Below are 24,843 nucleotides of genomic sequence, written 5' to 3'. Positions count from 1 at the left end.
GAACTCCATATGTTAACCAGAAAGATCTAAGAGTTACGTTTCATGTTGTCAATGTTTAGAGATGTCAGGGGTGTTAATACCATTCAGCTGCCTAATGTTACTACCAAAAGTTCATTACAAATTCATTTAATTTAAGATAGCATTTCAGGAATCAGAATCTATAGATACTACATTCCTGATTAAGTCTAGCTTATAACTTTAACTCAAGAGAAATGTCAAATGTATGTCCTGCTCACATCTTTTACTGTATTTGTGTGTTTCTGTATGTAAACTGTTGTAGAGTTAGCTATATGTTGTATCTAACCCCACGTGTATTTAAAAATTCAGATGAAATATATCCCACAACATTTTACAGAAAGTTCTGAATGAAGTTCAAATTCATCCAGTCAGTTTCTTGGAAAGAAATAGGCTCCTGATTGTGTAAGTGGTATTCCAAAATATATTATAAGATTCAAAATATTTTTAACTCATTTGAGTACACACAAATGGGCAAAAGATGTTCTGAAAAGAGGATATGAATTAAAGAATACAGTATTCTTTTGTACCTGTGTCATGACACTGAACACAATTACGCAAGTAATGGGACTTGCATCATGATATTGCAATGCACATTTTGACTCTTATCCACTTTGCATTTCTGCATATACTTATGATATTGAGCCCTATCTTCGTGCTTTTTAGAATTAGCAACATTAATAATTTACTTTCATTTGATTTCTTTTCTTCTTATTTTTAAAGAACCATCTTGTTGTGAGCAGGTATATGTTTTTTCTCAGTGTATAAAAAGGTGTTGGACATCACTGAAATAAGCTAGTGGGTCCTGGCATTGAAATAATTATAACACTTTGATTTTCCCCATTGATACATATTCTTTTTTTTATCATTGAGCTGATTTTGCATTGCTAACTTGAAATTGGAAGAACTAATGAATTTTTCCTTAAATTTAACTATTTTGTGTAGTTTTCATGTAATGTAATTCTAATATCTTAATATGATTCTCTCCTATTAATGGAAAATATTAATCAAATTTTAACTTAAGACTATGTCGTGTAAGAATGGAGTATAAATAGAATACTTCTATCTCATTGCAAGCTCTTGTTTACCCACTTAAAATGAAATTGGATGTAGCTATTCCTTTAAATACAGACACTGGATTCATGCCAGACTGTGTTGCTTAAGGCTTGTTCCCAAACATACAGTGAAATGTTCTAGATCAGGACTGTCAAACTCCCGGCCCATGGGCTGGATGCGTCACACTGGCCATGGTCATGCCCGGTTTAGCAAAGGGGAGGGAGTCCCAATATGTCACGTGATGCCACCCTGATGATGTGAGTTTGGCACCCCTGTTCTAAAGTAAGGATTTCCTTTGGATTAGAAATTTACTAAAATCTTTGCAGGATTTGACTTAAATACATTTATGATTCCTGTCTCCCACCTTTAAAGTATAAAATATGTGCATATTTATTTGCTTTGATCAACTAAGGCTGATAATACCAAGAATATTTATAACCAAAGAAAGGAAATGAGTGTGTTATTAAAAAGCATGTGATTGCTTCTTTACAAGCAATCAAAATATGCATAATAAGATGTTTTGGTAATACTATGAGTAGTTTAATCATTAATTTCAGTCATCTGTTGATCTTCCTGTGAATTGGACATTCCTTGATTAAAAGGTTCACTTAATAAAATGGCTATCAAGTCTCCATGTAAAACTCTCTAATGAAAATTCATTCATTTATTAAAGATTCATTAAAGTTAGGGAAAAAAGGGCTGTACAAGAAATTCAGAAAAAGCATTACAAAATTTTCAAACTAAAGCAGTTGTATCTTTTCAAGGCTCATTTGGTTTGCAATTTCTACCTAAGCCACTTTTTTTCTGATATGTAAAATTTTCCTGCAAAAAAAAAGTTTGAGTCTGATAATGTTCATTCAGTTCTTTTATTATGTCTCTAATCAGGAGTATATGATTATTCTTCCTATGATTATTTTATTATTATGAATTTTATGTTTTCATATAGACCTGTATATCTGCTTCCAAATGCTTTTATTTTCTGAACATTAGAAACATTATACCATATTACAGTAACAACGTTCACGTCCACAAGAGGGTTGTTTCCTTGATGCATCTAAAATTAGTAACTCAATCTTTAAATACAGAAATGATTCACCTATCATGATGGATGTCATATAATCTCTTTTCTTAATTCTTTCTCTATTTAAACCAGCCCTTTCATATTTATAACATAAAAGTTACTATGGGACCACAAAGATTATATTGCTATGGTAGTCCTCGTCTTAAAACAGTCTATTTAGTGACCAAAGTTACAACGGCACTAAAAAAAGTGATTTGGGTCTGTTTTTACAACATCCCCAAAATTCAGAAGCTTGTCAACTGATTCATATTTATAGCCATTGTTGTGTCCCAAGGTCATGTGATCCCTTTTTGCGACCTTCTGACAAGCAAAGTTAATGGGGAAGTCAGATTCACTTTACAATCAGGTTACTAACTTATCAACTGTGGTGATTTATTTAACAATTGAGGCAAGAAAGGTCATGAAATCGGGCAAAACTAACTTAATAAATGTCTCACTTAGCAACAGAAATTTTGGGTTCAGTTGTTATCATAGGTTGAGGACTACCTGTACAATCCTTATTTACCTATTCATTCATTCATTCATTATTTATCTGCCACCAATCACACTGATATAGCGACACGGAGCAGCTTGAAATAACTATAGTTCCATTCTAACATTAAATTTTGGATGGGAGAAAGAATTGATCATTTTTCTTCCATTTGGATAGTATGAATGCTTGTTATTAAGTATTTAGAAATCGAAACCAAGCCTTTTACTTTAACCATATTTAAACAATGGTAATATTCTGATATTGGAAACTTCTACATATTCTTTGGAAGTCTATTAAGGTCTTTATCCAATTTTTAGCAACCTAGAAAAGTATATCATTTTTAATATATGTATCTAAGTACGTATGTATAAATTGATATTTATGTGTGTGCATATTTACTATACTGCAAGATATGTATTGTATGCTGCAAGATATGTATAACAGTTACAGTTATAAAGTAACTGTAAGTAAATCAAACAGAGGTGCTTGCATTACTCTGACTAAGTAATGTATCAATATTTTAAAAATAGACCCCATCACAACAAAGCAGCATTTTAGACAATGGACAGGAAGATATTTCTGGCAACCAATGGAATCCATATCCACTTGGAAGGCGAGATGTACCACCAGAAACTGTTGCTAAAAAGGTAACATATATCATAAACAATGCATGCTGAAATAATATACATGTATAAAACTAAATCTGATACTTCCCAGTGATCTCAAATTTATAAATGAAAATCTAGGAACTAACCATAGTGTCATGAGCTTTCTCCACTGCACATTTTTCAGTTGGATTTAAACATGGTTAAATATTATATTGTCACTTACATTAATTCAATCTTAGCAATGGTTTGAAACTAGAATTCAACATAGTGAATGAGTTCAAATTAAAGTTTTTAACATTAATCATAATCCTGATACAATAGCCACACTAAGCTGAATCTGTAGAATTTGTTACCACAACACAATACGATAGCTAACTTAACATTGGATAAATTGTACTCTTGAATGTAAAGAATGTAAAGACGTTATCTGTCAAGGACTAGTCATGTCACCTCCATAATTAGGAATAGCATATTTCCAAATAAAAGTTGCAAGGCAACAATGATAGGAGAAAGGTAAGTTTCCATTTCCTGCTTTCAAGGAATGACTTTGAGAAAAAGATAATGAGGATGATGCGTCTTGCCTAATCTAATACATATTCCTGTGTACTGATGTGAAATGAGAAAGTATATTTAAAGAAAGGGATGTGGAAAGAAAGCGCACAATTTGTTTCATCCTTTTCTAATTTAAAAACCAATCATAAGCATGATTACTCGCATTTTTATTTATGCTGTTTATCAATGTATTAGTCCCAGGGGACAATTTATTCAACTTACATTACAGTATTCGTTATACTATTTGACAATAGTGTTGTAAATTAAACAGTGCAAGTTTGCACATAGAGGTTAGTAAGAGAATACAGACAATATAAATAAGATCAGTGGAAACAATAGAAGATATTCTTTCAATTTGACTATTTCACTTTGTTTTTCTGGGGGAAAAAGACTTTATATCATTTATGCACTAGATTCTCTCAGGATATCTAAATTAAAGATTTGCAAAACAAATTACTAAACAGATGAGAAAATGAATTTAAACATTATTATCTATCACTCTCAGTTGAGAGTTTTTTGAGCATGCAATATTAGCAGAGCTTATCTCTTTTCATTGCATTTGACCTAGAGTAACTTATTTCTGCTTTACTAGCTAAAAATTTGAAATATACGACTTCAAAATCTTTTTTTAAAGTTAAATTTAGAATGCACACTCAAAACAAATTAAAATTCCTAGTAATTCAAATGTAAGCCAAATATCTTTCAGAATTTACATTATTCATATATGGTACTTCAAGTTTGCTTAAAATCAGAATTTCGTAATAATACTTTTATGTATTATGAATTATCTTTATAAAATCCTGGTTTCCAGACTTGTTGCACCATATATGAATATTGCATGAAATAATTCATGAAAGCTAAGATGATCCTAATTTTATTGATATGTGTGATATGCAGGTAGTCCTTGTTTAGCAACTGCTAATTCAGTGTCTGTCCAAAGTTAGAATGCCTCCCAAAAGTAGGTTTATGACTGGTCTTTCAACTTTCAGCAACACCGCAAGCATTTAACACAATTCAGGCGCTTGGCAGCTGGTGCACATTTACAATGGTTACATTTACAATAGACACAGCATCCCACAGTCAAGTGATCGCCATTTATGGTTTTCACAGCCATTAACAGGGAAGCTGACATGAAATTGCAAGTCACAGTTATATGATATCACACTAATATTTACATGGGACAATGGTAAAACTATCAGTTTTCTTGGGGGGGAAATGAGCACATTACATAAGTAAAAACAGCAGTGTAGTGGGAAAAAAATTAAATGAATAAAATGCATGACACTATTTTTAATTATAGTTATTTGCAACTAGAGTTAACATTTGATCTTTGAAGTCTAAGATAAGGTTTGTATTAATATAAAATTTTATGTATTGCTTTTTGTGATTATATACATTACTGGCCTAACGGATTTATATTATACACAGGCAGGTAGCCATATTCAGACTCTGATGGGGTCACAAAGTCTACAGCATCGTAGTCGAGAGCAGCCATATGAGGGCAACATGAACAAAGTAACAATCCAGCAGTATCAGCCACCGTTGCCAATACAGATCCCATCTCAGAGCTCTCGGGCACCACAAGCAGGGAGGTGTGTCATTCAAACTAAAGGACAGAGGAGTATGGATGGTTATCCAGAACAGGTATATTGCAGAATATCATGCGGGTAAAAGAATTGTTAAAAGATTTTGAGGGAAGGTCAACGTGATATATCACACTGCAGTGGTTTCACACCAAAAATCTGATTGGGAAAGCAACCTTTGTCTAACTTTCTTTAACAAGAAACTTACGATTGGGTTATAAATTTGTTCTTTTTTTTCAGCTCATCAGCATACAAGCAAATCCCCCCCCCCCTGAATTATATCTAGTTCCATGTGTGAATCAATCAACTTTCTAATTTTAAGAAATTCAAGGTTAGCACTGAACACCCTGCAAGCACAGTTTCTGAGAGGAATGGGCAAAACTCCTTCAGAAACCTAGAATTTGCAATTCTGATAGGGTTTTTCATGTTCCAAAGTAAATCGTTCAAACCATGACTCCTTCTAGTTCAGAAGATATTTTTTTTCTGTAAATTGCTGAACTTCAAAAGAGAAAGGCCTAGGAGCAGGTACTCTAGGAATAATATTTTCTGAAATAATGAATAAAAGTCACCAAAATCAGTCTTACTAAAATAACAGTAATTACAACACAATAATAAATGGAGCACTTATATTTATTATCGAAATAATAATGCAAGAATACAGCATAACTCTGTATCTTTTATATATAGTTTTGTGTAAGAATAGAGAAGAATCCAGGACTTGGATTTAGTATCAGTGGAGGAATAAGTGGCCAAGGAAATCCATTCAAACCTTCTGATAAGGTAATATATTACATTTTCAAAAATGCAATAGCTTTTAATCCTTAATAGGATATTTGGAATTTGAAACATACAATCCTTGGGTGAAGTAATTAACTGCAATTTCTTTATGGTTAATCTGTTTTTAATAATTTCACATCTTTTCTTCCCAAATGTGCTTGATTCTTTATTGTATTTTATTCAATTAAGTACAGTATGGATGCATTAACTTCTTTTTGATGCATCTGTAACATTATATAAAGACAAATGCTTGTATTTATCCAATAGCAGAATTTAAACAAATGGAAAGCTCCCTTTTCTTACTTCTTTAGTAACATTGTACATGTCAAACACAGGAAAATCCGGAAGTCCAGGCAGTTCAAAGAATATAAAGGTTTATTGCAAGGTTATGCTGTCTACAAGAATCTGACCTGCTAATGGTCAGAACAAATAGGCAGTAGATAAGAGTCAGTGGAATTCAAGGCAGACTGAACTTAGCTTTCTTGTAGGCATGAAGGGACTTTAGACTGATGGTGCATTTGATGTCTACCTCAGGCTCAACCTGGTCATCTCCTACAGTACATTCAATAGATATGATCTGAAATTCTGTTTCTTCCACATGTTAATTCAAGAATACAATTTAATATTTAAACATTTTTTGTTCATACTGTTTCATTTTAATAGCAAAATATACTATTCAGGACAATATAGCAACTGCTAATAGGATATAAATCTATGTTTCTTTTTGTGAGAGACTGACAAAGATATCTCAACACAGAAAACATACATATGTATCAGTGGTGGGTTTCAAAAATTGTTTGAACCTACTCTGTGGGTGTGGCCTCCTTTGTGGGAGTGGCTTGCTGCCCATGTGACCAGATGGGAGTGGCTTGCCACCCATGTGACCGGATATGAAGATGCCAACGACACTTGTCAGAACCACCTTAAATTACCTCACACACAGCACTGGCATGCATAAGAATATGATGTAAACTTGTTTTTAAAAAGGCATCTTTGGTTTGCGTTAAAACAACTTCAACACATGCAATGTTCTGATTGCACCACAAACGCAGTAGTCATCCTTACCTTTCACAGAAGCACTGAGTTTTATAAATATGAGCATGATAGTGTAGAATAATCATATCCAAGGACCAGTGGTGGGTTTCAAAAAATTTTGAAACCACTTCTGTAGGTGTGGCCTGCTTTCCGGGTCCACTGGTGGAACCTCTTCTAACCAGTTCAGTAGATTTGACGAACCGGTTCTATCGAACTGGTGCGAACTGGTAGGAACCCACCTCTGATATGTATGAAAGTTTCAGTGGTTGTGGCTTCCAATCCAATAAAATTATAGATTAACATATATAACCGAAGAACATCTTTAAAGCTCTTAGTTGTCTAATCTCTGTTGCTTTTGATTTGTAGGGTATCTTTGTTACTAGGGTTCAGCCTGATGGACCTGCATCAAACCTGCTTCAGCCTGGTGATAAGATTATTCAGGTAAATGAGAACTGTTATTTAATGAAAGCATAGATTTTATGCAGATATCCTTGCTCATCTGCATGCTGTCATATTCCACATTTCTCTGCCTGCCCAAAATAAGTTTCAAATGGTCTGAGACTAAGATTCAAGTGCTAAAGTGCTGACAAGCTGCACAGAATTGCTACTCTCACAAATAGACAATGGATTTGTTGTTGGCTAAGTATGAAAGAAGGCAGAAGCAGGTTTTTGAAGTAGATAGTATGTTCTGAATAAAAATAGTCAATATTAATATGAAGTTTGCCCAATATTTACCTAAGACGTATATTATTTACTTATAGAACTTGGTATTTTATTCCTGAATGTGAAGCTGGCTGAAGAGACACCTACGTATAACTTCTTTTTAAAAAGCAGTATTTACACCACCACCACACAAACCAAACAATGTTTAGGAATGGATTTGATTTACCCTGTATGCTGTAATAATGAAATTCAATGTTAACAAAAAAAAAAAACCTGAGAATTTCCCCCTTTGTTAAATATTTTTGCCTATTTTTAATTTATTGTTTATTTGTTCTTCAATATCACAGCACTGAAGAGTTTGAATAAGTAATTTTTTATAAAACGAAAGAAAAAAATCTTGTCCAGTTTCCGGATTGAGTCTATTCCTCATTAAACTGTAGAAGTCCAGCCTGCACTCAAGATGTTCTCTGTGTCAATAACCATCTCACAAGACATTTAAGCGCACACCCAGTCTGTGATTTTATGCTTGCCAACACAGTCCTATGTCAGTTCCTCAAGGATTTGCACAATAAACGAACACCACTGCCATGCAATTTTATTTCAATGTCAAAGTTATAGTGCCATTCTGTATTTTATATCAGAAAAGAACTTCAGTGTGAACATTTCTTAATCTGATTGTATCATCTCATAAAACCTGTCCCAGGAAATTGTTGAAAATTATTACGCCTTTTAAGCATTTTGCAGTAAATAAGCAATTAATTCAAAAACATTTCCAAATTAGGATTCTATAATCTTCCACCATTTACAAATTTTCAACTAATAAATGTAAAAGAATTGTCTTTTGTGTATTGAGCTGCATAGCTGTTCGACATGCTTGCTAAATTAATGCGCTTTTATTTAAGCCAATTAGTCATTATTTCCAAAGCATGCATGTTTAAGCTTAACTACCAAATAAATCAATAAGATTTCTTTCCAAGTCAGCATACTAACAGCACAGCAAATCAACTGTTGGATTTAAGAGTACTTGCTCAAGTAATGTGAGCTACAGTCAGACAGTAGAATATTCAAATTTGTAGTGTACTAGCAAGGCGACTGTGGCTTATGATGATCACCAACTGCAACTTTGATGGAGTGGAACAAAAAGCTAATCATTTTATTGAAAATGCTGATAGATAAGCAGATTTCTATAGGATAAGTTTTGGGATCTACTCTACCAAGATGTTTCACAGAAAATATACTCAATCTAAGTCACTGATCTTATATCTACACATTTATGGTTATTGGTATGGATCTGGTTCACTTTTATATGTGGCATGTCTCTTTGTCAGTGGAAACATATTTTAAGGGAATAACAAAACTAAGCTTCTGTTGCACTTGCTTTTTAAACATGCTTATCATATATCCTACACACTCATTCCCTTTTTTATTATTCAAATGCAATCACTCTTTGAATCCTTCTTTTCCTTCTCTTTGTCTCATTCATTCCCTTTCCCAGTTATTGGAGCAGTGTCCTATGTTGGCATCTACAGAGAAAAATAAATACATAAATCAATTTTAATAAATATGAGATACGAATTCATAATAGAAATAAACCATAAAAACCTCAAAACTTATTTTCTACACTTGTCTAAGTTATTTTAATATTAGCAGCATTGTCATGTAGTAATACATGTTAAGCTTAGGTAAAGAGGCATTTTGTGAAATTGGCCCCTCAATTACTACTAGAGTGGATCTAGAATACAGTAGTAGATATGTTGGTAAGTATACATATGTAAGCATATATGTGGAAGAGGCCAGAATGTATAGGTAAAGGGAAAATTAAGGGGTTTCAGAAAGGGGAAGAAGTTGGTAGTTTAGGTTTTTCTACTCTTCTATTTCTTCCCTTGTGTTAGGCTATAGGATTTCTTGCATTCTTTGTATATCTACTTTAATCCAAACTAAAGATAGATACAATTTTAGTTATAAAATGGAGACGACCAGTCTGTGAAGGACAGATGGATCAAAACTTTGCAAGAAGAAGTTACTGTTTGTTCATGTTTGGTCTAGCTCGATCTAACTTTGACTGTGCATGTGGTCTCTCACTAAGAAAGTAGGTCTTTGATTTGAAGATTCTCCTGGCCTTGTGGCTCTTGCTAGAGCAGGAGGTGGAGGCCCTGGCCAGAAGTTTCTTCACCCAGTTTTGGCTAGTGTACCAATTATTGGTCTTTTTGGACTACGAGGCCAGGACAATAGTGACTGATGTCCTAATCACCTCATAGTTAGACCACAGCAGCCACTTAATATTGGATTGCCTTTTTAAGGTGACTTAGAATCTAATACTTGTACTGTCTGTTTATTTGCTAACTGGGTGATTTAGCAGATTTAACAATGTAATGGTTAGCCATTCAAGATAGACCAGACTAGGAAACCAAAGTCATGAAGATCAATATTACTTTTATTTTAAAGTTACAGTAATAGGTCCTTGCAAATCTGAGTGCACCTCTCCCCTCTCTTCCTTTACCCTTGTGTGAAGTAGGGAGGGGCTTGTGAGTTTACATGCATTAGAATTCTAGGCCAGACTTGGGGATTTTGATTACTTGATGATTACCTTGGCAGTGATTCTTCCTCCAGTCCCTCAAGTCCATACTCTCTCTCCTCTACCTTAACACTAATGATAGTATTGGTACATTGCTATTTTAATTGCCCCTAGGTCCACCTCAAAGTGCTAATTGTCAATGTTAAAACTCTCCATAATTTGGTTCCTGGGTATTTACAGGATCATCTTCCTTGACAAGATTCAGCCCACCTTGTGCATACTTTTCTGAGAGGATATGCCAAGGGTTTGCATTGCATGAAAAGTGAGCAGAGTGGAACCTGAGGTCCTAAGGAAACAGAATGCCACTAATCGCTTTGCCTTTAGGAAGGCAATTAAGATCTTATTGTTCCACAGAGCATTTGAATGGTGGTGATGGAAAGGCAATTTGTTAGTTACTTAGCCACAGTTATGAGGCGATGCAAAACAAAGGGCTATTTTATTTTTACCTACAGCGTCATCACAATAGATGTATGTTCTCTTTGCTTATATGTTTTGTCACCATTACATTGAGAGAGGTATAAAGAGAACATGTTTCCTGCAGATTCAGAAAAACATCTTTACCGTATTTCTCTCTAAGTGTAACACCCTGCCATTTTAAAAACAAACAAACTAGACAATAGATTGAAAATAAATATTCACTCATGACAGCTCAAAGGAATCTAATTATAATGTTGGGAAATTGATATTATGTCAACAACTTACCATAGATAAGATAATTATGGAAATAATATAATTTCTTAAGTCTATTTATTTATTTAATTACTATCCTGTCACAACACATAAAGACCCGTATAAAGCATCCATGGTAAAACTATCTCCATGTTAGCATATCTTGAACTATTAGTTGCTTACAGCTTGAAAGAAACTGTTCTGAAAAGAGCATACTCGGCATGAATTTTCATTATATGTTTTTCAGGAGCCGTACTGATGGCATTCAGTTAAGACCTAAATCATAGTGAATTCTGCCACCAAGTAAATTTAACCCATTTTAAAATATCAAGGGTCCTTTTGCAGATAATGTTAGACATTTGCAATTCCTTCTTGAACGTGACTAGAGGAATTCTAGATTGAAAATGACTGCCAACTTGTACACTCTCTTCTTCCCATCACATTGGGTCTTCAGGTTTGGCTTTGCTTTATTTTTTTTAATACTTTAGGCTTGGTTTCCATGCTCATTTCTGATATGGTTAAGTCATTGTTAGAGCTTTTCTTTGCTAACTGAGCAATATGTGAGTTGTATGAGTGAGTGGTCTTTAAAAAAGTATGTGTGCTCCCTTGTCAGAAACACAACTAATGATTGCTGCTGAAATCTATCAATTAATGGATTTTGGCTAATAGACCTAACTTCCACTAAAAAAACAACCCAGGTAAAGGATGTCGAATCAGGCAGGGCCCAGGAAAGAGAAGAAGGGTTTCCAATAGCATGTCCTGCCTACTGCGTGAGTAGGTCAAATGTTGAATTATTGTCAACCTTGCAGAGTGGAAGGCCTTTTCTGAATGCTGAAAGCTTCAGGTGAGTCTTTGCTCAGGGTTCTGTTTTGTCAGATTGAAAGAAGAAGAGAAAGGTTCTTTTTGGTGGTACATTTATCCATTTAGAAGACACAGTGATAAAGAATTGACATAGAATCTCTTATTGACTTTTTCCCAAAATAAATATAGAAATTGGTCCTTTGCTCTCTTGTGCAAATGCTGCAGAGTGAAAGGCCTGGGGTGCAATTGGCATGGACTCTTCAAACAAAGCAGGGCCAGAGCATTTTACTTCATTTATGGGCAACACATTCCGCATGCTTTAAAATACCTTTTATAGTTATTTAATTATTGTTCCTAATATATTTTGTTACATAAGAATAATTAAGGAGAATAATCATATTTAAATCTAAATCTGATAATTAATAGTTCATACATTTACCCTGGAATGTTTGAATTGTCATGAAATGATAGTTCAATCAGTAGTTGTTACAGATAGTCCTTGACTTACAACTATATTTGAGACTTTCAGTCACTAAGCAATGCAGTTGTTAAGAGTCATCATATGACCAAACTTGATTTTATGACCATCATTACTGCAGTTATTAAGTTAATCACCACAGATATTAAGTAAATTACTGTGGTCATTCAGTGAATCCAGCTTCCCCAATTGACTTTGCTTGTTCCAATTGGCTTGGAAGCCGGCTGGGAAGATTGCAAATCATGGTCATGTGATGCTGTAAATGCAAGCTGGTTGTCAAGCTGCTGGATTGTGGTCATGTGATCATGGTATAGTGGGATGGTCTCAATATCACGGATGGGTCACATGTCATTTTTTTCTGAGACTGTCGTTACTTGGAATCATCATAGTTGTAAATCAAGGATTATCATCTATAATGGATCATTCATACATGCACTTTATAACTGAAAAATACATTTGATAAATATGCATGAAAATAAGTTTTTCTTTATGCTAAAATTATAATAAATCATCCTTTAGGTCCAGTTCACACAATGAATTAGCCCACTAAGAGTCATTTCAACATGAACATTTACTCTTCTCAGTAAACCTTTCATGCAAAATGGCTCAGAGAGTTCCAGAAATACACACTAATAAAATCTTATTTTATTATTGTTTACAATTTTTGAAACGATATGGCAAATTGTTAGTTTTAAATGTAATCTTACTGGAACTATAAACTTTTGTGGAATGTTTCTACTTACACTTTTCTAAGACAAATATAGCAAGATTTACATAATTACTATTACTAATGTAGTTATATACAGATATATGACTTCCTGGGGACTACTTAATTAATATGTGTTGTAGTAGTAACCCTAACACTCTTCCAGTCTAAATTTGCCTAGTCCTAAATAAAATGAGATAAGGGTATCAACTACTTACTGTAATTAGTCCCCTAAAGGAAAATGCTTTCATCTGATTCCCTACATCAAGAATAGGTTCAAACAGGAGAAAAGAGCTCAGACACAGGACTCCAGAAAGGATTCAAGAGGTGAAATTTGGCTCCCTTTATGCCCTTGAGATGTGTGAGCTGTGAACCTTTCCCTAGTCCTTTATTTCTTGTGTATATTTGAGAAAAAAACAAAAAAAACAGGTCTGGAAACCATGTACAGTAATTGGGCCTCGAATGCATTCCATTTTCACTGTGGTAATTCGCATCCCCTTTATCCAGAGTGTAAGTGGGCAAAACAGAAATTATCCCATCTTAAAAGCACATTGTGTTGTGAGGTGTGAGAGATTCTCCCTAGCCTATCGATTATGTTTCAGGCTTTCATTAGAAACTGCTTTTGTTTAAGTACCAGTTATCAATAAATTGGGCGGTGGCAAAGTAGCCAAACCACAGCCACAATACTTTCCTTTTTCAGATTTCAGAAACTGGTTATTACCCTGACTTGTGGCCAACAAACCTGGGGTGGTTACATGGTAAGTTCAGCAATGATTTCCAACCTAATAAGAATTGCTGTCAAACAAAATTAGCTCTGAGGTTCTGAAATATATTTGTTCTTATTACAGATGGCCCGAATACACAAGAAGGATTGGATTTTTCTTAAATCCCACTTGTTTGTGTCTAAGCCAATCCACTCCAAAGCATCATCAACACACTTCAGTTAAGGAAGCTTAAAGTTTGCCTATACATTGTTTTGCCTGCCTCATGCATTAAATCGAACTTACCAACTGAGGACGTTTTTCATTACAAAGACTACCTTCTGTTTAAGACAAACAAACAAAAGACAAATGAGGGAATAACTCCCATAATAGAAATAATTGTTTTTTCAAGTCAACATATTCTCAAGAATTAATCTTAGGGAAGTGGATTATGCGGTATACAAGGATCCGTTACTCAGACAACCAGCATGCAATTCTTATTAAAGACAATGGTGTAGGTTTATGTTTGAAGGAGATCATATATGATCTGTCGGATCAGTATTATACCTCCATTTAAATTTTCATCTTGCACTTTAGCAAAACATGTTGCCATTAAAAATTATAAATGTCCATGACAATCGTGAATTTGAAGTGAAGTGGTATCACTGCAGGATGGAACCAAGCAGATCTGTTTGTCTTGGTTGCATATTTCCCATCCTCACATTCTGAAGTTTACTGTAATTCTAATTTATCTTCTGTTTCTAAGCTTTTGAGAGACTTACCATTTATAATTTTTTTGCCCCAAATGATCTTTTTTCCCCTGCTTCCATTTGTGTCACCATCTGGGAGCATGTGCTATCATAGCAGAGATTCCTCATGCATCCTCAGACTTTCCAGCAGTCTTTGTAGTCACTTGCCTCTAAGATTCAGGGGAAAGCTGTAAAAGAAGGAAGGCCGAAAGCTTGCTTACGGTAAAGTAAATCAACCAATATACCATGTGTCAGTTTATCCATGCTGCATGTTTAGGAATCACATACTGATCCTTTGATTAAATGCCTTGGATAGAAAATGTGATCGGACCTTTGCACTGCATCACAATCAAATCAAATAGAATTTTAAAAAAGAATAGTTTTGCTCATTTCCAATTAAAACATTTTAAAATGTTATTTTCCCATTTTAAAAAATAAGATTACTCTGGAGTAAATAGATGAACTGTGACCTAAATTAGAGGTTTTTGATTCTTAGCTGGGAAATCAAATTTAGGCCATCAGGAAACGAGAAAGGGACTTATAGACAGACATTTTGCATTTAAGGCTACTTACTACAACAGGATGGACCATCAGCCTTTATATTAAAAAAAAAACCTAAATAGAGGCCAGCGTAAACCTGGCTGCCAGAAATATTCCTCTAAGGTTTTGCACATGAAATTCAAGGCTTTGTTGAATGTCTTTTATCTGTCTGGAATTTGTACTCTTTCTCTTAAATTATTTTCTTGCTGTTTGTTAAAGCAACATTTAACTTAATTAAAAAAAATCTTTTGTGTGTGGACTCTCTATTTATTATTACACTTCTCACTTCCTTCTCTGTTATATAAAAGCAATAGGTTTACTTATTTGACAGTGCATATATTACTATTTGATACTGGGTATCCAATATTCCCATACACGTGGTATGCACACACAATCAGTTAGGCATTAGAAAATAATAATTACTGTTCAACTATACTAGGAAAAACACTCTAACTATGTGAGAAATTATTTCTTCAAATTCACCCAAGTAACTGGAAATTAGTAGTTCAGACCAATATTCACATTTAAAAGGTAGATATGTTTATTTGAAACATATCAAAAAAGAGAACAAATTGTTCACGTCATAGAATATAATTTTTATTAATTCCTAACAGTATATTTTAATGCAGGGTTAGCATATCAATTCTAACAATATTAATTTCAAGATATAAACCAGACATTAAGAAACATTTTTAAATAATGAGCCAAACTCTCTAAGCTATAGCTATTTTATTCTGAGCTGAGTTCCCCATCAGTAGCAAATTTTTATAAACAATGAAACTTAAAGCTAAAATGTCTGGGTGATGCAAGGTATCAGCTACCTGCAAATAGAATGAAAACACATCTCAGTGTATCTGTAAGAATTTTAATGTATTATAATTTCTATAAATCTATAGAATATAAATTTATAAATTTAAATATACACCTTATAAAGTAGATTCCCAATAATGGTCATGTCCATATTTATTTTCCTCACAGTATGGAAGTACTGGAAGTTTTTTGCCATCTATTTTATTTCCTCAATTAGTCTGGAATTTGATAGCTTCCCACCTAACATACATGTTAATAAAATTTGGTCCTCTTAGTTTTTTCAATAAGTTTTATTAGCTATTATTGGTTGCTAAGATAAACTTCTCTATCAATCTGTGCAATTAAAAATAGTAATCTAATAATTATATTTTGTTACTTGTTATTACATTGTTGCCTTTATGAGATTGCTGGCCATATAGATTTGATATAAATAAATAAAAATGGTAAAGAGCATAAAAGTTTCTGAAGCAAACACAGTCATTATCTATTTAAAGGGTCATTAGTGAAATAGGATGGATGTTTCTGTGTATAGTTATAGATTTTATGTGAGAGTAGTGAGAGCTTGTATATTGCATCAAACTCAAATAAACTCATCAAAGAAGGATTGAGAATTTGAATAAAAGAACCCAAGACCACATTGTTATATTTCTTTTTAAATTTTGCCTATTGTATAGATAATGTTTGGTCATATTGCCCATTTTCAAATTGCCCATGTTGAAAACACAAAAGGGAGGGAGGGAGGGAGGGAGAGAAGGAAGGGAGGGAGAGAAGGAAGGGAGGGAGGGAAGGAGGGAGGGAAGGAGGGAGGGAGGGAAGGAGTTGGATTAAGGAGAATTAGGCAAAGTGCAGAAAAAGAACAGTAAGCAGCTTAATCTAGTTTTGGTCAATACCATTCACTATACACTATTCATTTATTCTATTTAAACTTTATGAGTAGTCTGATTTTTCTACTTTAGAAAAGTCTTCTCTTTCTTTGAGAACCTCATCAACTCCATTCAATCCTCTTCTCAATACACCACTATTCCTTCATGTATTTCTTTTGCAATTTAATATTACATCCTAATTCAGTCTTTCTATATACCCAACTCTCTCTACATATTTTTGTGTTGATAATTCTTTCCTGTATTCAATCCACATTGATTCAGCACTTAGTTTTACTTAATTCTATTTTTTCTTATTTTCCAAATAAAGTTCTGAAATAACGCATTCCCATTGTATATCCAATACCCACTTCCCCACAACATTTATTTCCTTTGACAAACATTCATTTCACTAAACAAGCATATCATTTACCATCATTTACAAGTCTAGCATCTTCCCAACTTTAGTAAACATTCTTCCAGGATACACAAATTTAGCTATTTGCTTTAATTTTTCACAATGCACATGTTACTTGCAATCATTTCCTCCAATGCCAGTGTCAAACATGACTACCTTGATTTCTTATCCATACTCATTGCAAAACAGTCTAACAAATAAGCGTTAGTGGTGTAGTGGTTAGAGTGCAGTACTGCAGGCTACTTTTGTTGACTGATGGCTGGCTGCAGTTTGGATCTCACCAGGTTCAAGGTTGACTCGGCCTTCCATTCTTCCGAGGTGGGTAAAATGAAGACCCAAATCGTTTGGGGCAATATTCTGACTCTGTAAACCGCTTAGAGAGAGCTGTAAAGCACTGTAAAATGGTATATAAGTCTAAGTGCTATTGCTATTGCAAATGCTGTAAAGGTTAGGTTCTTTGAAGCAAGTATTATCTTGTAGTCAAAGTATATATACATCCATGTCCCAAACAAACAAAAGACACTTTATAAATTTACTCAAAAATAAATCAAACAATCTATTGGACATTGTTTTATTCTTGTCATATTCTATGTTGAACCACTTATTAATCATTGCATTAAGTCACACATTGTTTCATCATATACTGTTCTTATCACATTCAGCAATCAGTTTTCAACTCCATACATATGCAAATCATCCCATTATTCAAACCTATTCATTTCATACTATGGCTTTGAACAGCCACAATTTTCACATAACACTCCAAATAAGAGAAAGTTTTAGGTTATCAGCCTTAAATTATACCTTTGCCAATGATAAAATCATACTAACAGCTATATCAGCTATAGTCTTCTTGCCACATGTAATTTTATTTCAAGCATGCTCATGTTAGGAGCTCTAACATCTGCTTTGCAAGCCAATATAATAATGTCTATCCCAACAACCAGACATTATGTAGATTGTCTTAACACACTCGATACCTGAGATATTATTACAATTTTCTCACATTTTTTCTACCTGGGCATGGTGCTCAAACCTGAACTAAAGAAAATAATTATTCCAATGAAAAACACTTTTTCCTTAAATGGATTTTGCATTTATTTATTTCCTCCTCCCTTTGCATTTATTTCTTTTCCTCATACATTTGTACAAACTATAAATTGTCATGCCATCAAACTGATCAACTACAGTATAGTTTGCTTCCGTCAGTATTTGAATGCACAATTTTGGAAACAAAAAGTGGTTTGTTCAAACCACAAGAGAGTATATAAATGGGATGTGTGGGACAAGTTGAAGAGAATTGGGAACATACAAACTAAAAACTCCATAATAGCCACCATACTGCAGCAATTACACCTAGCTTATGCTATTATTTTCCAAACTATTACTAAACCAAAGCTTAGGAGCAGAAACTGTATATATAAATAAAATTCCTGAACTACAACATGCACAATAATAAATTAAAAAATAAAACTTGAATCCCAAAACATGGGATTGAAATGATTATTAGAAATAGTTGAGATTGACCCAAGCATAAGGCATAAAACTCTTTATTCTTTATTCAAATGAGCAATTATGCAATTAATATGATCGGACTGCTTCAATTACACATATGTTAGAACGCTCAAATAAAAATGCTAACCTTTGCATGTAGATGCTAATCTAATAAAATCCAAGTGTTAAGAGTAGTCTGGAGTAAATTAAGGTTAGTGATGCTTTCAGAAATAAATTCCATATTCCACAAATGGTTTTAATAGTTGATACAGCCATAGGACATCACAATACTATAAATAGAAATATTAAGCATATCCTTATTATCCCAAATCTCTATTAGTGAGATTCATTAATTCAAGTTATACAGTTGGGGTGGGGAAACTTCTTAGTGCAGATTTCTTCTTTCCATTAACACTGAGTATTTGATAGGATTCTGCTTGTTGTATATGAAATGTTGGTCTGATATAAAAGCTATTTGGATTATGACACAGCTGTTGTAAGCAATTGGTTCACAAATTTAACTCTGTGACCTGGCTTAATCTGTTCCTAAATAGCCATAAAGACATCGTTGATTTAGAAGTTGTGCTAAATTTAAAATCTTTCCAACCTCGAATAATAGGTAGAAATGGTTTTGTGGCGCAGCTGTTGGAGTTCAGTGTGGGAAATTCCTAGGATTATTTAACTGAATGTAGTTTTATGGAAGACCAGTATCAACTTTTGTTGTTCTGCTGATTCTCCCTGTTTTCTTGGTGGAATTTGGAAACAACTGTGGGGAAAACATGATGAAGATAGTGACCTTTGTCATGTTCTAATACCTTCCAGATTGTATATTATATTAAAATTAGGGTTGTGCTTAAGGCAGCTTTATTCTTTAGAACTTGAGATAATTGATAATATCGATTAGATAGATAGTTATAGGGTTAGGGTAGATAATAGGTAAATGAGTACATAATTAATAGATACATGTTATATAGATATTATATTTGATATATATGATATACACATACATATATACATACATACATACATGCATACACACACATGCACACGCATACATATACTATATGTATGTATATATGTATGTATAAAGTCAGAAAGAAAGTTTGCTTAAGAGCTTGTTTGTTAGACAGAAATGCCTGAGACTGGTACTTGATTGCTTGTACAATGAAGCAAATACCAGATTGTGCAGTAGGGCCTGTTGTTCATTTATTATATTTTATTTATAAAATAAAATAATTATTTTTTTAAAGAATTGGGAGCTACTCAGGACATCCTGCAAATATTCCAATTCAATTTATGTCCATGACCAATCTATTTAGGACTTTTAAATTGTTTCAGCAGTCTCAAGATCCTCTCGGGGTATTTGCTTAATTAATAAGGGAGGGTAAATCTCTTGCGCGCAAAGCATTCTGAGCAGCAAATTACTTTTTTTTTTAACAAGACCAATGCATGCATAGCTACCTCGCTGCTCATCCTCATCTGACATTTTTATAGAGAATTCAGTATGAGCTACTGAGCATGATGATGGGAATTCTAGAAGGACATGGAGGGTACAATGCTGGGAATGACTTCTCTAAACTGAGCAAATTACTTAGACAAACCAAATACTACTCTATTTGAACCTCTATTGAGGTTCAAACATCTCTACAAATTTCACAGCATGTCATTATAATGATGCTGGCTGGGGAATTCTGGGAATTAAAGTCCTCACATCTTAAAGTGAGAAACACTACTACGGCATTGCTTTTCTAAATTATACCATATCATGGGATAGTGGTTGATCTTTAAACTATATGCCGCATGTTACTAAATTCTAAAACACTTACTTTTTTCTATTTTGTCTGTTGCAGGCAAATGGACACAGTTTTGTACATATGGAACATGAAAAAGCTGTATTACTGCTGAAGAGTTTCCAGAATACAGTAGACCTAGTTATTCAACGTGAGCTCACTGTCTAAATATTTTTTTATAAATAATAAAATATGCCTAACATTTTTTGCCAATTGCTGGACCAATGGCAAATATAGTGCCAAATGTATAATATTATATGTTAGTAATGATTACCCTGGGGAAAAATAACTATATAAATATAACTTCCAACTGACTATGTATTATTTTTCTTTGTAAGTCTCTGGCTATGCATTGGTACCAGCTTATTTTTAAAATATTCTTTTTAATTGTTTCTAGATGTCTTTATTTCAGGACACAGAAACACACACAAGTTCTTTACAAATCTTAGTCTCCATCAAAATTACTGCCTCACAATTGTTTATGTTTTTAAAAAGAAAATTATATAAAATTATAATTCCCATAAAATATTTCTATCTCACATAAGATATAAATTATTTATAAAGAATATTTTAGTAGTTCTATATTCAGTAACATGAGAATTGAACTTAATGGGATTCACTTCTGTAGAAATAGGTCTAGAGTTGCACTGCAGACCTATTAGCTTTTTCATTTTTTCCCTTTTTTTACAATGTAAATACATATATATCTTTTAAGAGTGCAATATCCAATTTAAAATAACCTTGAATTTATTTGGGAGGCTAATGGGAGTCTAATGAGCAAAACCAGGCTTTGCTCTGCTCACAATATATTCTTTTCCAGGATTTACCTCAAAGAAGTTTAGAATATAAATCACAAAAATAGTAACAGTAAAAGTAGATACTGAATGTTGTATCAACCTGGTTAATGGCTTGCAGTTGATTTGGACTACAACTTCCATAAGCTCCAGGCATCCCAACATCTATTTATGCTGGCAGTTTGGGCTATATATTTAGAAGACACTAAATTAGACAAACTGGTGTAAGTTTCCAAGGATTGTAGTCCACCATCACCAGATGAATGAAATGTTACTTTGAGTTACCAGAACATTCAGATATGGACAGGCTTAGATTGTTACAATTCTGAATACAGTGATAGGAAAGAAAAGGAATACAAGTATTTTGTTGTCCCTCACATAGTCTAAGAAAGTACGTATATAATTGAATATTCTTGTAACTCAAATGTCAGGCATCTGAAAACTGCCAAGAGTCTTTTGATTGCCGTGAGATAAAAATTTCACAAATGCATAAATGCGCTACCATACATCCAATCTTTACCATGCCAAAGGACTTTGAAAACAAGCCCAACTTTGGAATTTGGGAGTTAAATAATTTGTCATAGATTGATCAGCCCAAGAGTCCGATACTTTTCTGAATAAGGAGAGAGAAGATCAAGAAAACTTTCATTTTTTCTCAATTTGTGTGTGACCATACAGTAAGCTGTTTCATGAATTTTGAATACCATGCTTCTATGGACAATGTCTCTGCTTTGTCTGTAATAAGCAACCAACTTACTAAGGGAAATAGTATTATTCTCTTTGTGATCCTGAACTCCAAACTATTAGATGATCATTTGCATTACCAACTTTGTACATTGTTTCTAGAGTCAAATTAGTCCACCTGCTGGAAAATTGGTGTAAAAAACTGTGCAGAAAAATGTCAATACCAAAAATTTGTTAAACAGGAAAGATATCTCATAATGTGCACATTAGCACAATGTACAAATAAAGGGATGGCTTTAATAATACTTGGGGGGAGGATAATATTTGGGGGGGAGGATATGAATTTTGCTATGTGCTTCCAGTTTGACTTAGAACTGAGGACATGGTAAATAGAAATTTACAGATTAATCCATAAAATATTCTGTAGACTAATGGCAATGTTTAGTTGTTTTAAAAATTAGTGCTTGTCTACAGTAGGTGAGATTTAACTTTATTGTTCAAAAATATTACTCCAGGTTATGCGTGAAAAGGAAATTTCTTTGATTCCAAAGATAATTTATGATTTAAACAAGAGGCCTTGGTTTGGAATTATTCATTCCTAACAAAAATAACTGGTTATCTCAAACTGAATAGAAAATTAATTATGTAACAAGTTGATGTTTATTAATACTTTCCCCCTAACCCTTTATAAAAACCTTGTACAAAATTAATATTCTATCTTCCTAGTGATAAAAAAACATTTAAATAATTCACAATATAAATTAGAGCTCTGCCAAATTTTAAAGGGAAAAAATGCTTTGCAGGAATGCAAAAATCCTTTGCTTTTACATTTTAGCCATTTTAGCCATGATTTTGTTTTGCTATTCTTTTAAAAAATAGCCCTTCTTTTCCTCTTAATTACTGAAATCATCTCAACCAGTCAGAAATCATATAGATTTCATTAGATTATGACATCAATAAGGAAAATGGGACTGCATTGCTTTTTCTCTAAAATGCCAATATAAATTAATGTATCAAAATCAGCATTGTGATTTGTATTACACTACACTTCTTCTTAAAAGCACAATTGCACCTTGGCAACATATAGTTTGGAAAAGTGCAGTCTGATGCATCTCCTAATTAGCATTGGTTGTTTTGATCATCCTTTCTTTGTTGTTTTTTTAAATGGCGCCATAAAGCACTGAGTGCAGCATTTCCAAGTCAAGTACTGGCTTAATTGCCATACATGGACAGCTTTTCCCCAACAGAATAATGTTTGTTATTTAGCGACCTTTAAGGAGTCTTCCTTTTCGAAGGGCATGGAATCATTAAGAAAATGTTATTCCTTGCTTCTTCTCAGAGTCAGTGCAAGTATAAAGCCAATTCATGTTTTCTCTACTATTACATTCCATCACGTCCTAGTAGTCCCTTCTGAAGCCGACTATAGCTAGCTGGAAGTTCCCATCTTGCAACCATCCAGTTAGGGGATGCAGAGTTTGGTAGACTAAGAAACACACCTGAGGACAATGGCAGATGTCTTCTGCCAAAGTACATCACATCCAGCTGATTTCTGTTAAACATCCATGTCAGAAAAGGGAGTTTAATTGGGAAGAAAAGTTAAGTATGGAAATCTTTCTCTCTTCCCATCCCCTTAAATTTACAGAGCTTCGGATAAGGAATAATGTGTGATCTTAAGCTGTTAGACCTGCACCAGAAGACCCAGATTCAAGCCTACCCTTAATCGTGCAAGCAGATTGGGTGACATTCAGACAGTCATTCTCAGCCCAACCCACTTAACAGGGTTGTTGTGCCCTGCTGAGTTACTGAATGAAAGGCAGTGATAAACAAACTATAGTGCTCCACACAATATATAACATTTATTCAATTTGTGAAGGACTGCACGTGTGTCACTAATACCATTATGATCTTTAGACAGTTCTGAAAAACACAGAGCAGAGACTATATAGCTAAAATCTTCCTTCCCATTTCCAAACAAGTAATCTGTCATCTTTGGCAAGGCTTTTTAAAGGCTCCTATGAATTCCAAAGCAGAAACTGAAGCTGAACTGCTCCGTTCAGCTCCTACTTCTCATTCAAATTGGGTTTTGCTGCATTTGTTTCCATGGTGACAGTTGTGCTAGCCAACCCTGACTATATACAAAGGCGCTCTGCCCAAACATGCCTTAAAGCGTGATTAAAGAACCAGGAGAGACAGATAACTCTGGTTTTTTGGCTTCCATTCAGCAGAGCATAGAGAGAGAGACACACACACATACATACTGGAGAAATAGGACTTTGCTGTATGGAGAGCAAATGGATTTGCATCAGCACCTGCAGCTAGGCCAATTTGCCTATAACAGACCCTCTACAGACCGATCTTAGAAAGCTTTCGCTCTCAGAACCCTTCTTACGGATTTTTTTCCCAGGGCTATTTATAGAAAGTAATGTAAAAAGCAATCTAGTTAATAAGATGCCATACGGAATCATTTTAGGAGGTACAATAAATTTTTAAACATCGCCTTGTAAGTACCACATGGAATCATTTTGATAGGTATGACATTTTTTAAAAAAAATCAAGTAAAATAAATCCTAGGATGTATCTAGGCAGCCATTTTTAAACTTCTTTCATACAAGCGCCTCTTTAAAATTGCAACTGGTTAAAATTAGACTTCTGTTCTTCTCATACAAATGATGTAAAGTTTTTAATTCATGTGTAAATATTAGTATAAGAAGATACAATTAACTATTAATCAGGGGCACATTAGGACAATGGTTAGGAAAGTGAACTGTTTTGCTGTTGTGAATTCTATTTTGCCCTTGCTGCCAATGGTGAGTACCATTTAAAATCTCTCACAAAATGTATTGTCAAACTTCCCAGTTTTGTCCAGATTGTCTTCCTTCACTTTGTAGCTGACAGATTCCCTTAGTAGTTTTTCATGGCAATATCAGATTTA

The 24,843-nt window shown here is 33.8% G+C and overlaps 1 protein-coding gene across 8 annotated transcripts in view; it reads left to right on the top strand.

Moving 5' to 3' along the window:
• LRRC7 (leucine rich repeat containing 7) overlaps positions 1-20,863 on the top strand; it is a 227,964-nt gene extending 207,101 nt beyond the window's left edge. For 2 of the 8 annotated variants that reach the window (XM_087719484.1, XM_087719483.1), the window contains exons 17-21: positions 3,155-3,271; positions 5,213-5,428; positions 6,055-6,147; positions 7,546-7,620; positions 20,494-20,857. In XM_087719484.1, the coding sequence (XP_087575610.1) occupies positions 3,155-3,271; positions 5,213-5,428; positions 6,055-6,147; positions 7,546-7,620; positions 20,494-20,601 (609 nt within the window). In that variant the 3' untranslated portion in view covers positions 20,602-20,857. Of the gene's footprint in view, positions 1-3,154; positions 3,272-5,212; positions 5,429-6,054; positions 6,148-7,545; positions 7,621-11,333; positions 11,541-13,771; positions 13,830-13,919; positions 16,497-20,493 lie in introns of those variants that run through there. The other 6 variants (XR_015697250.1, XM_087719479.1, XM_087719478.1 and 3 more) reach the window with 6 other exon arrangements.
• Positions 20,864-24,843: the final 3,980 nt, after the last annotated feature.

Source organism: Thamnophis sirtalis, unplaced genomic scaffold (assembly GCF_051295495.1).
Source record: "Thamnophis sirtalis isolate CommonGarterSnake01/CBP01778 unplaced genomic scaffold, rThaSir2_p1.2 scaffold_7, whole genome shotgun sequence".
Taxonomy (NCBI): Eukaryota; Metazoa; Chordata; class Lepidosauria; order Squamata; family Natricidae; genus Thamnophis; species Thamnophis sirtalis.
This window is presented reverse-complemented; position numbering and strand designations above follow the sequence as displayed.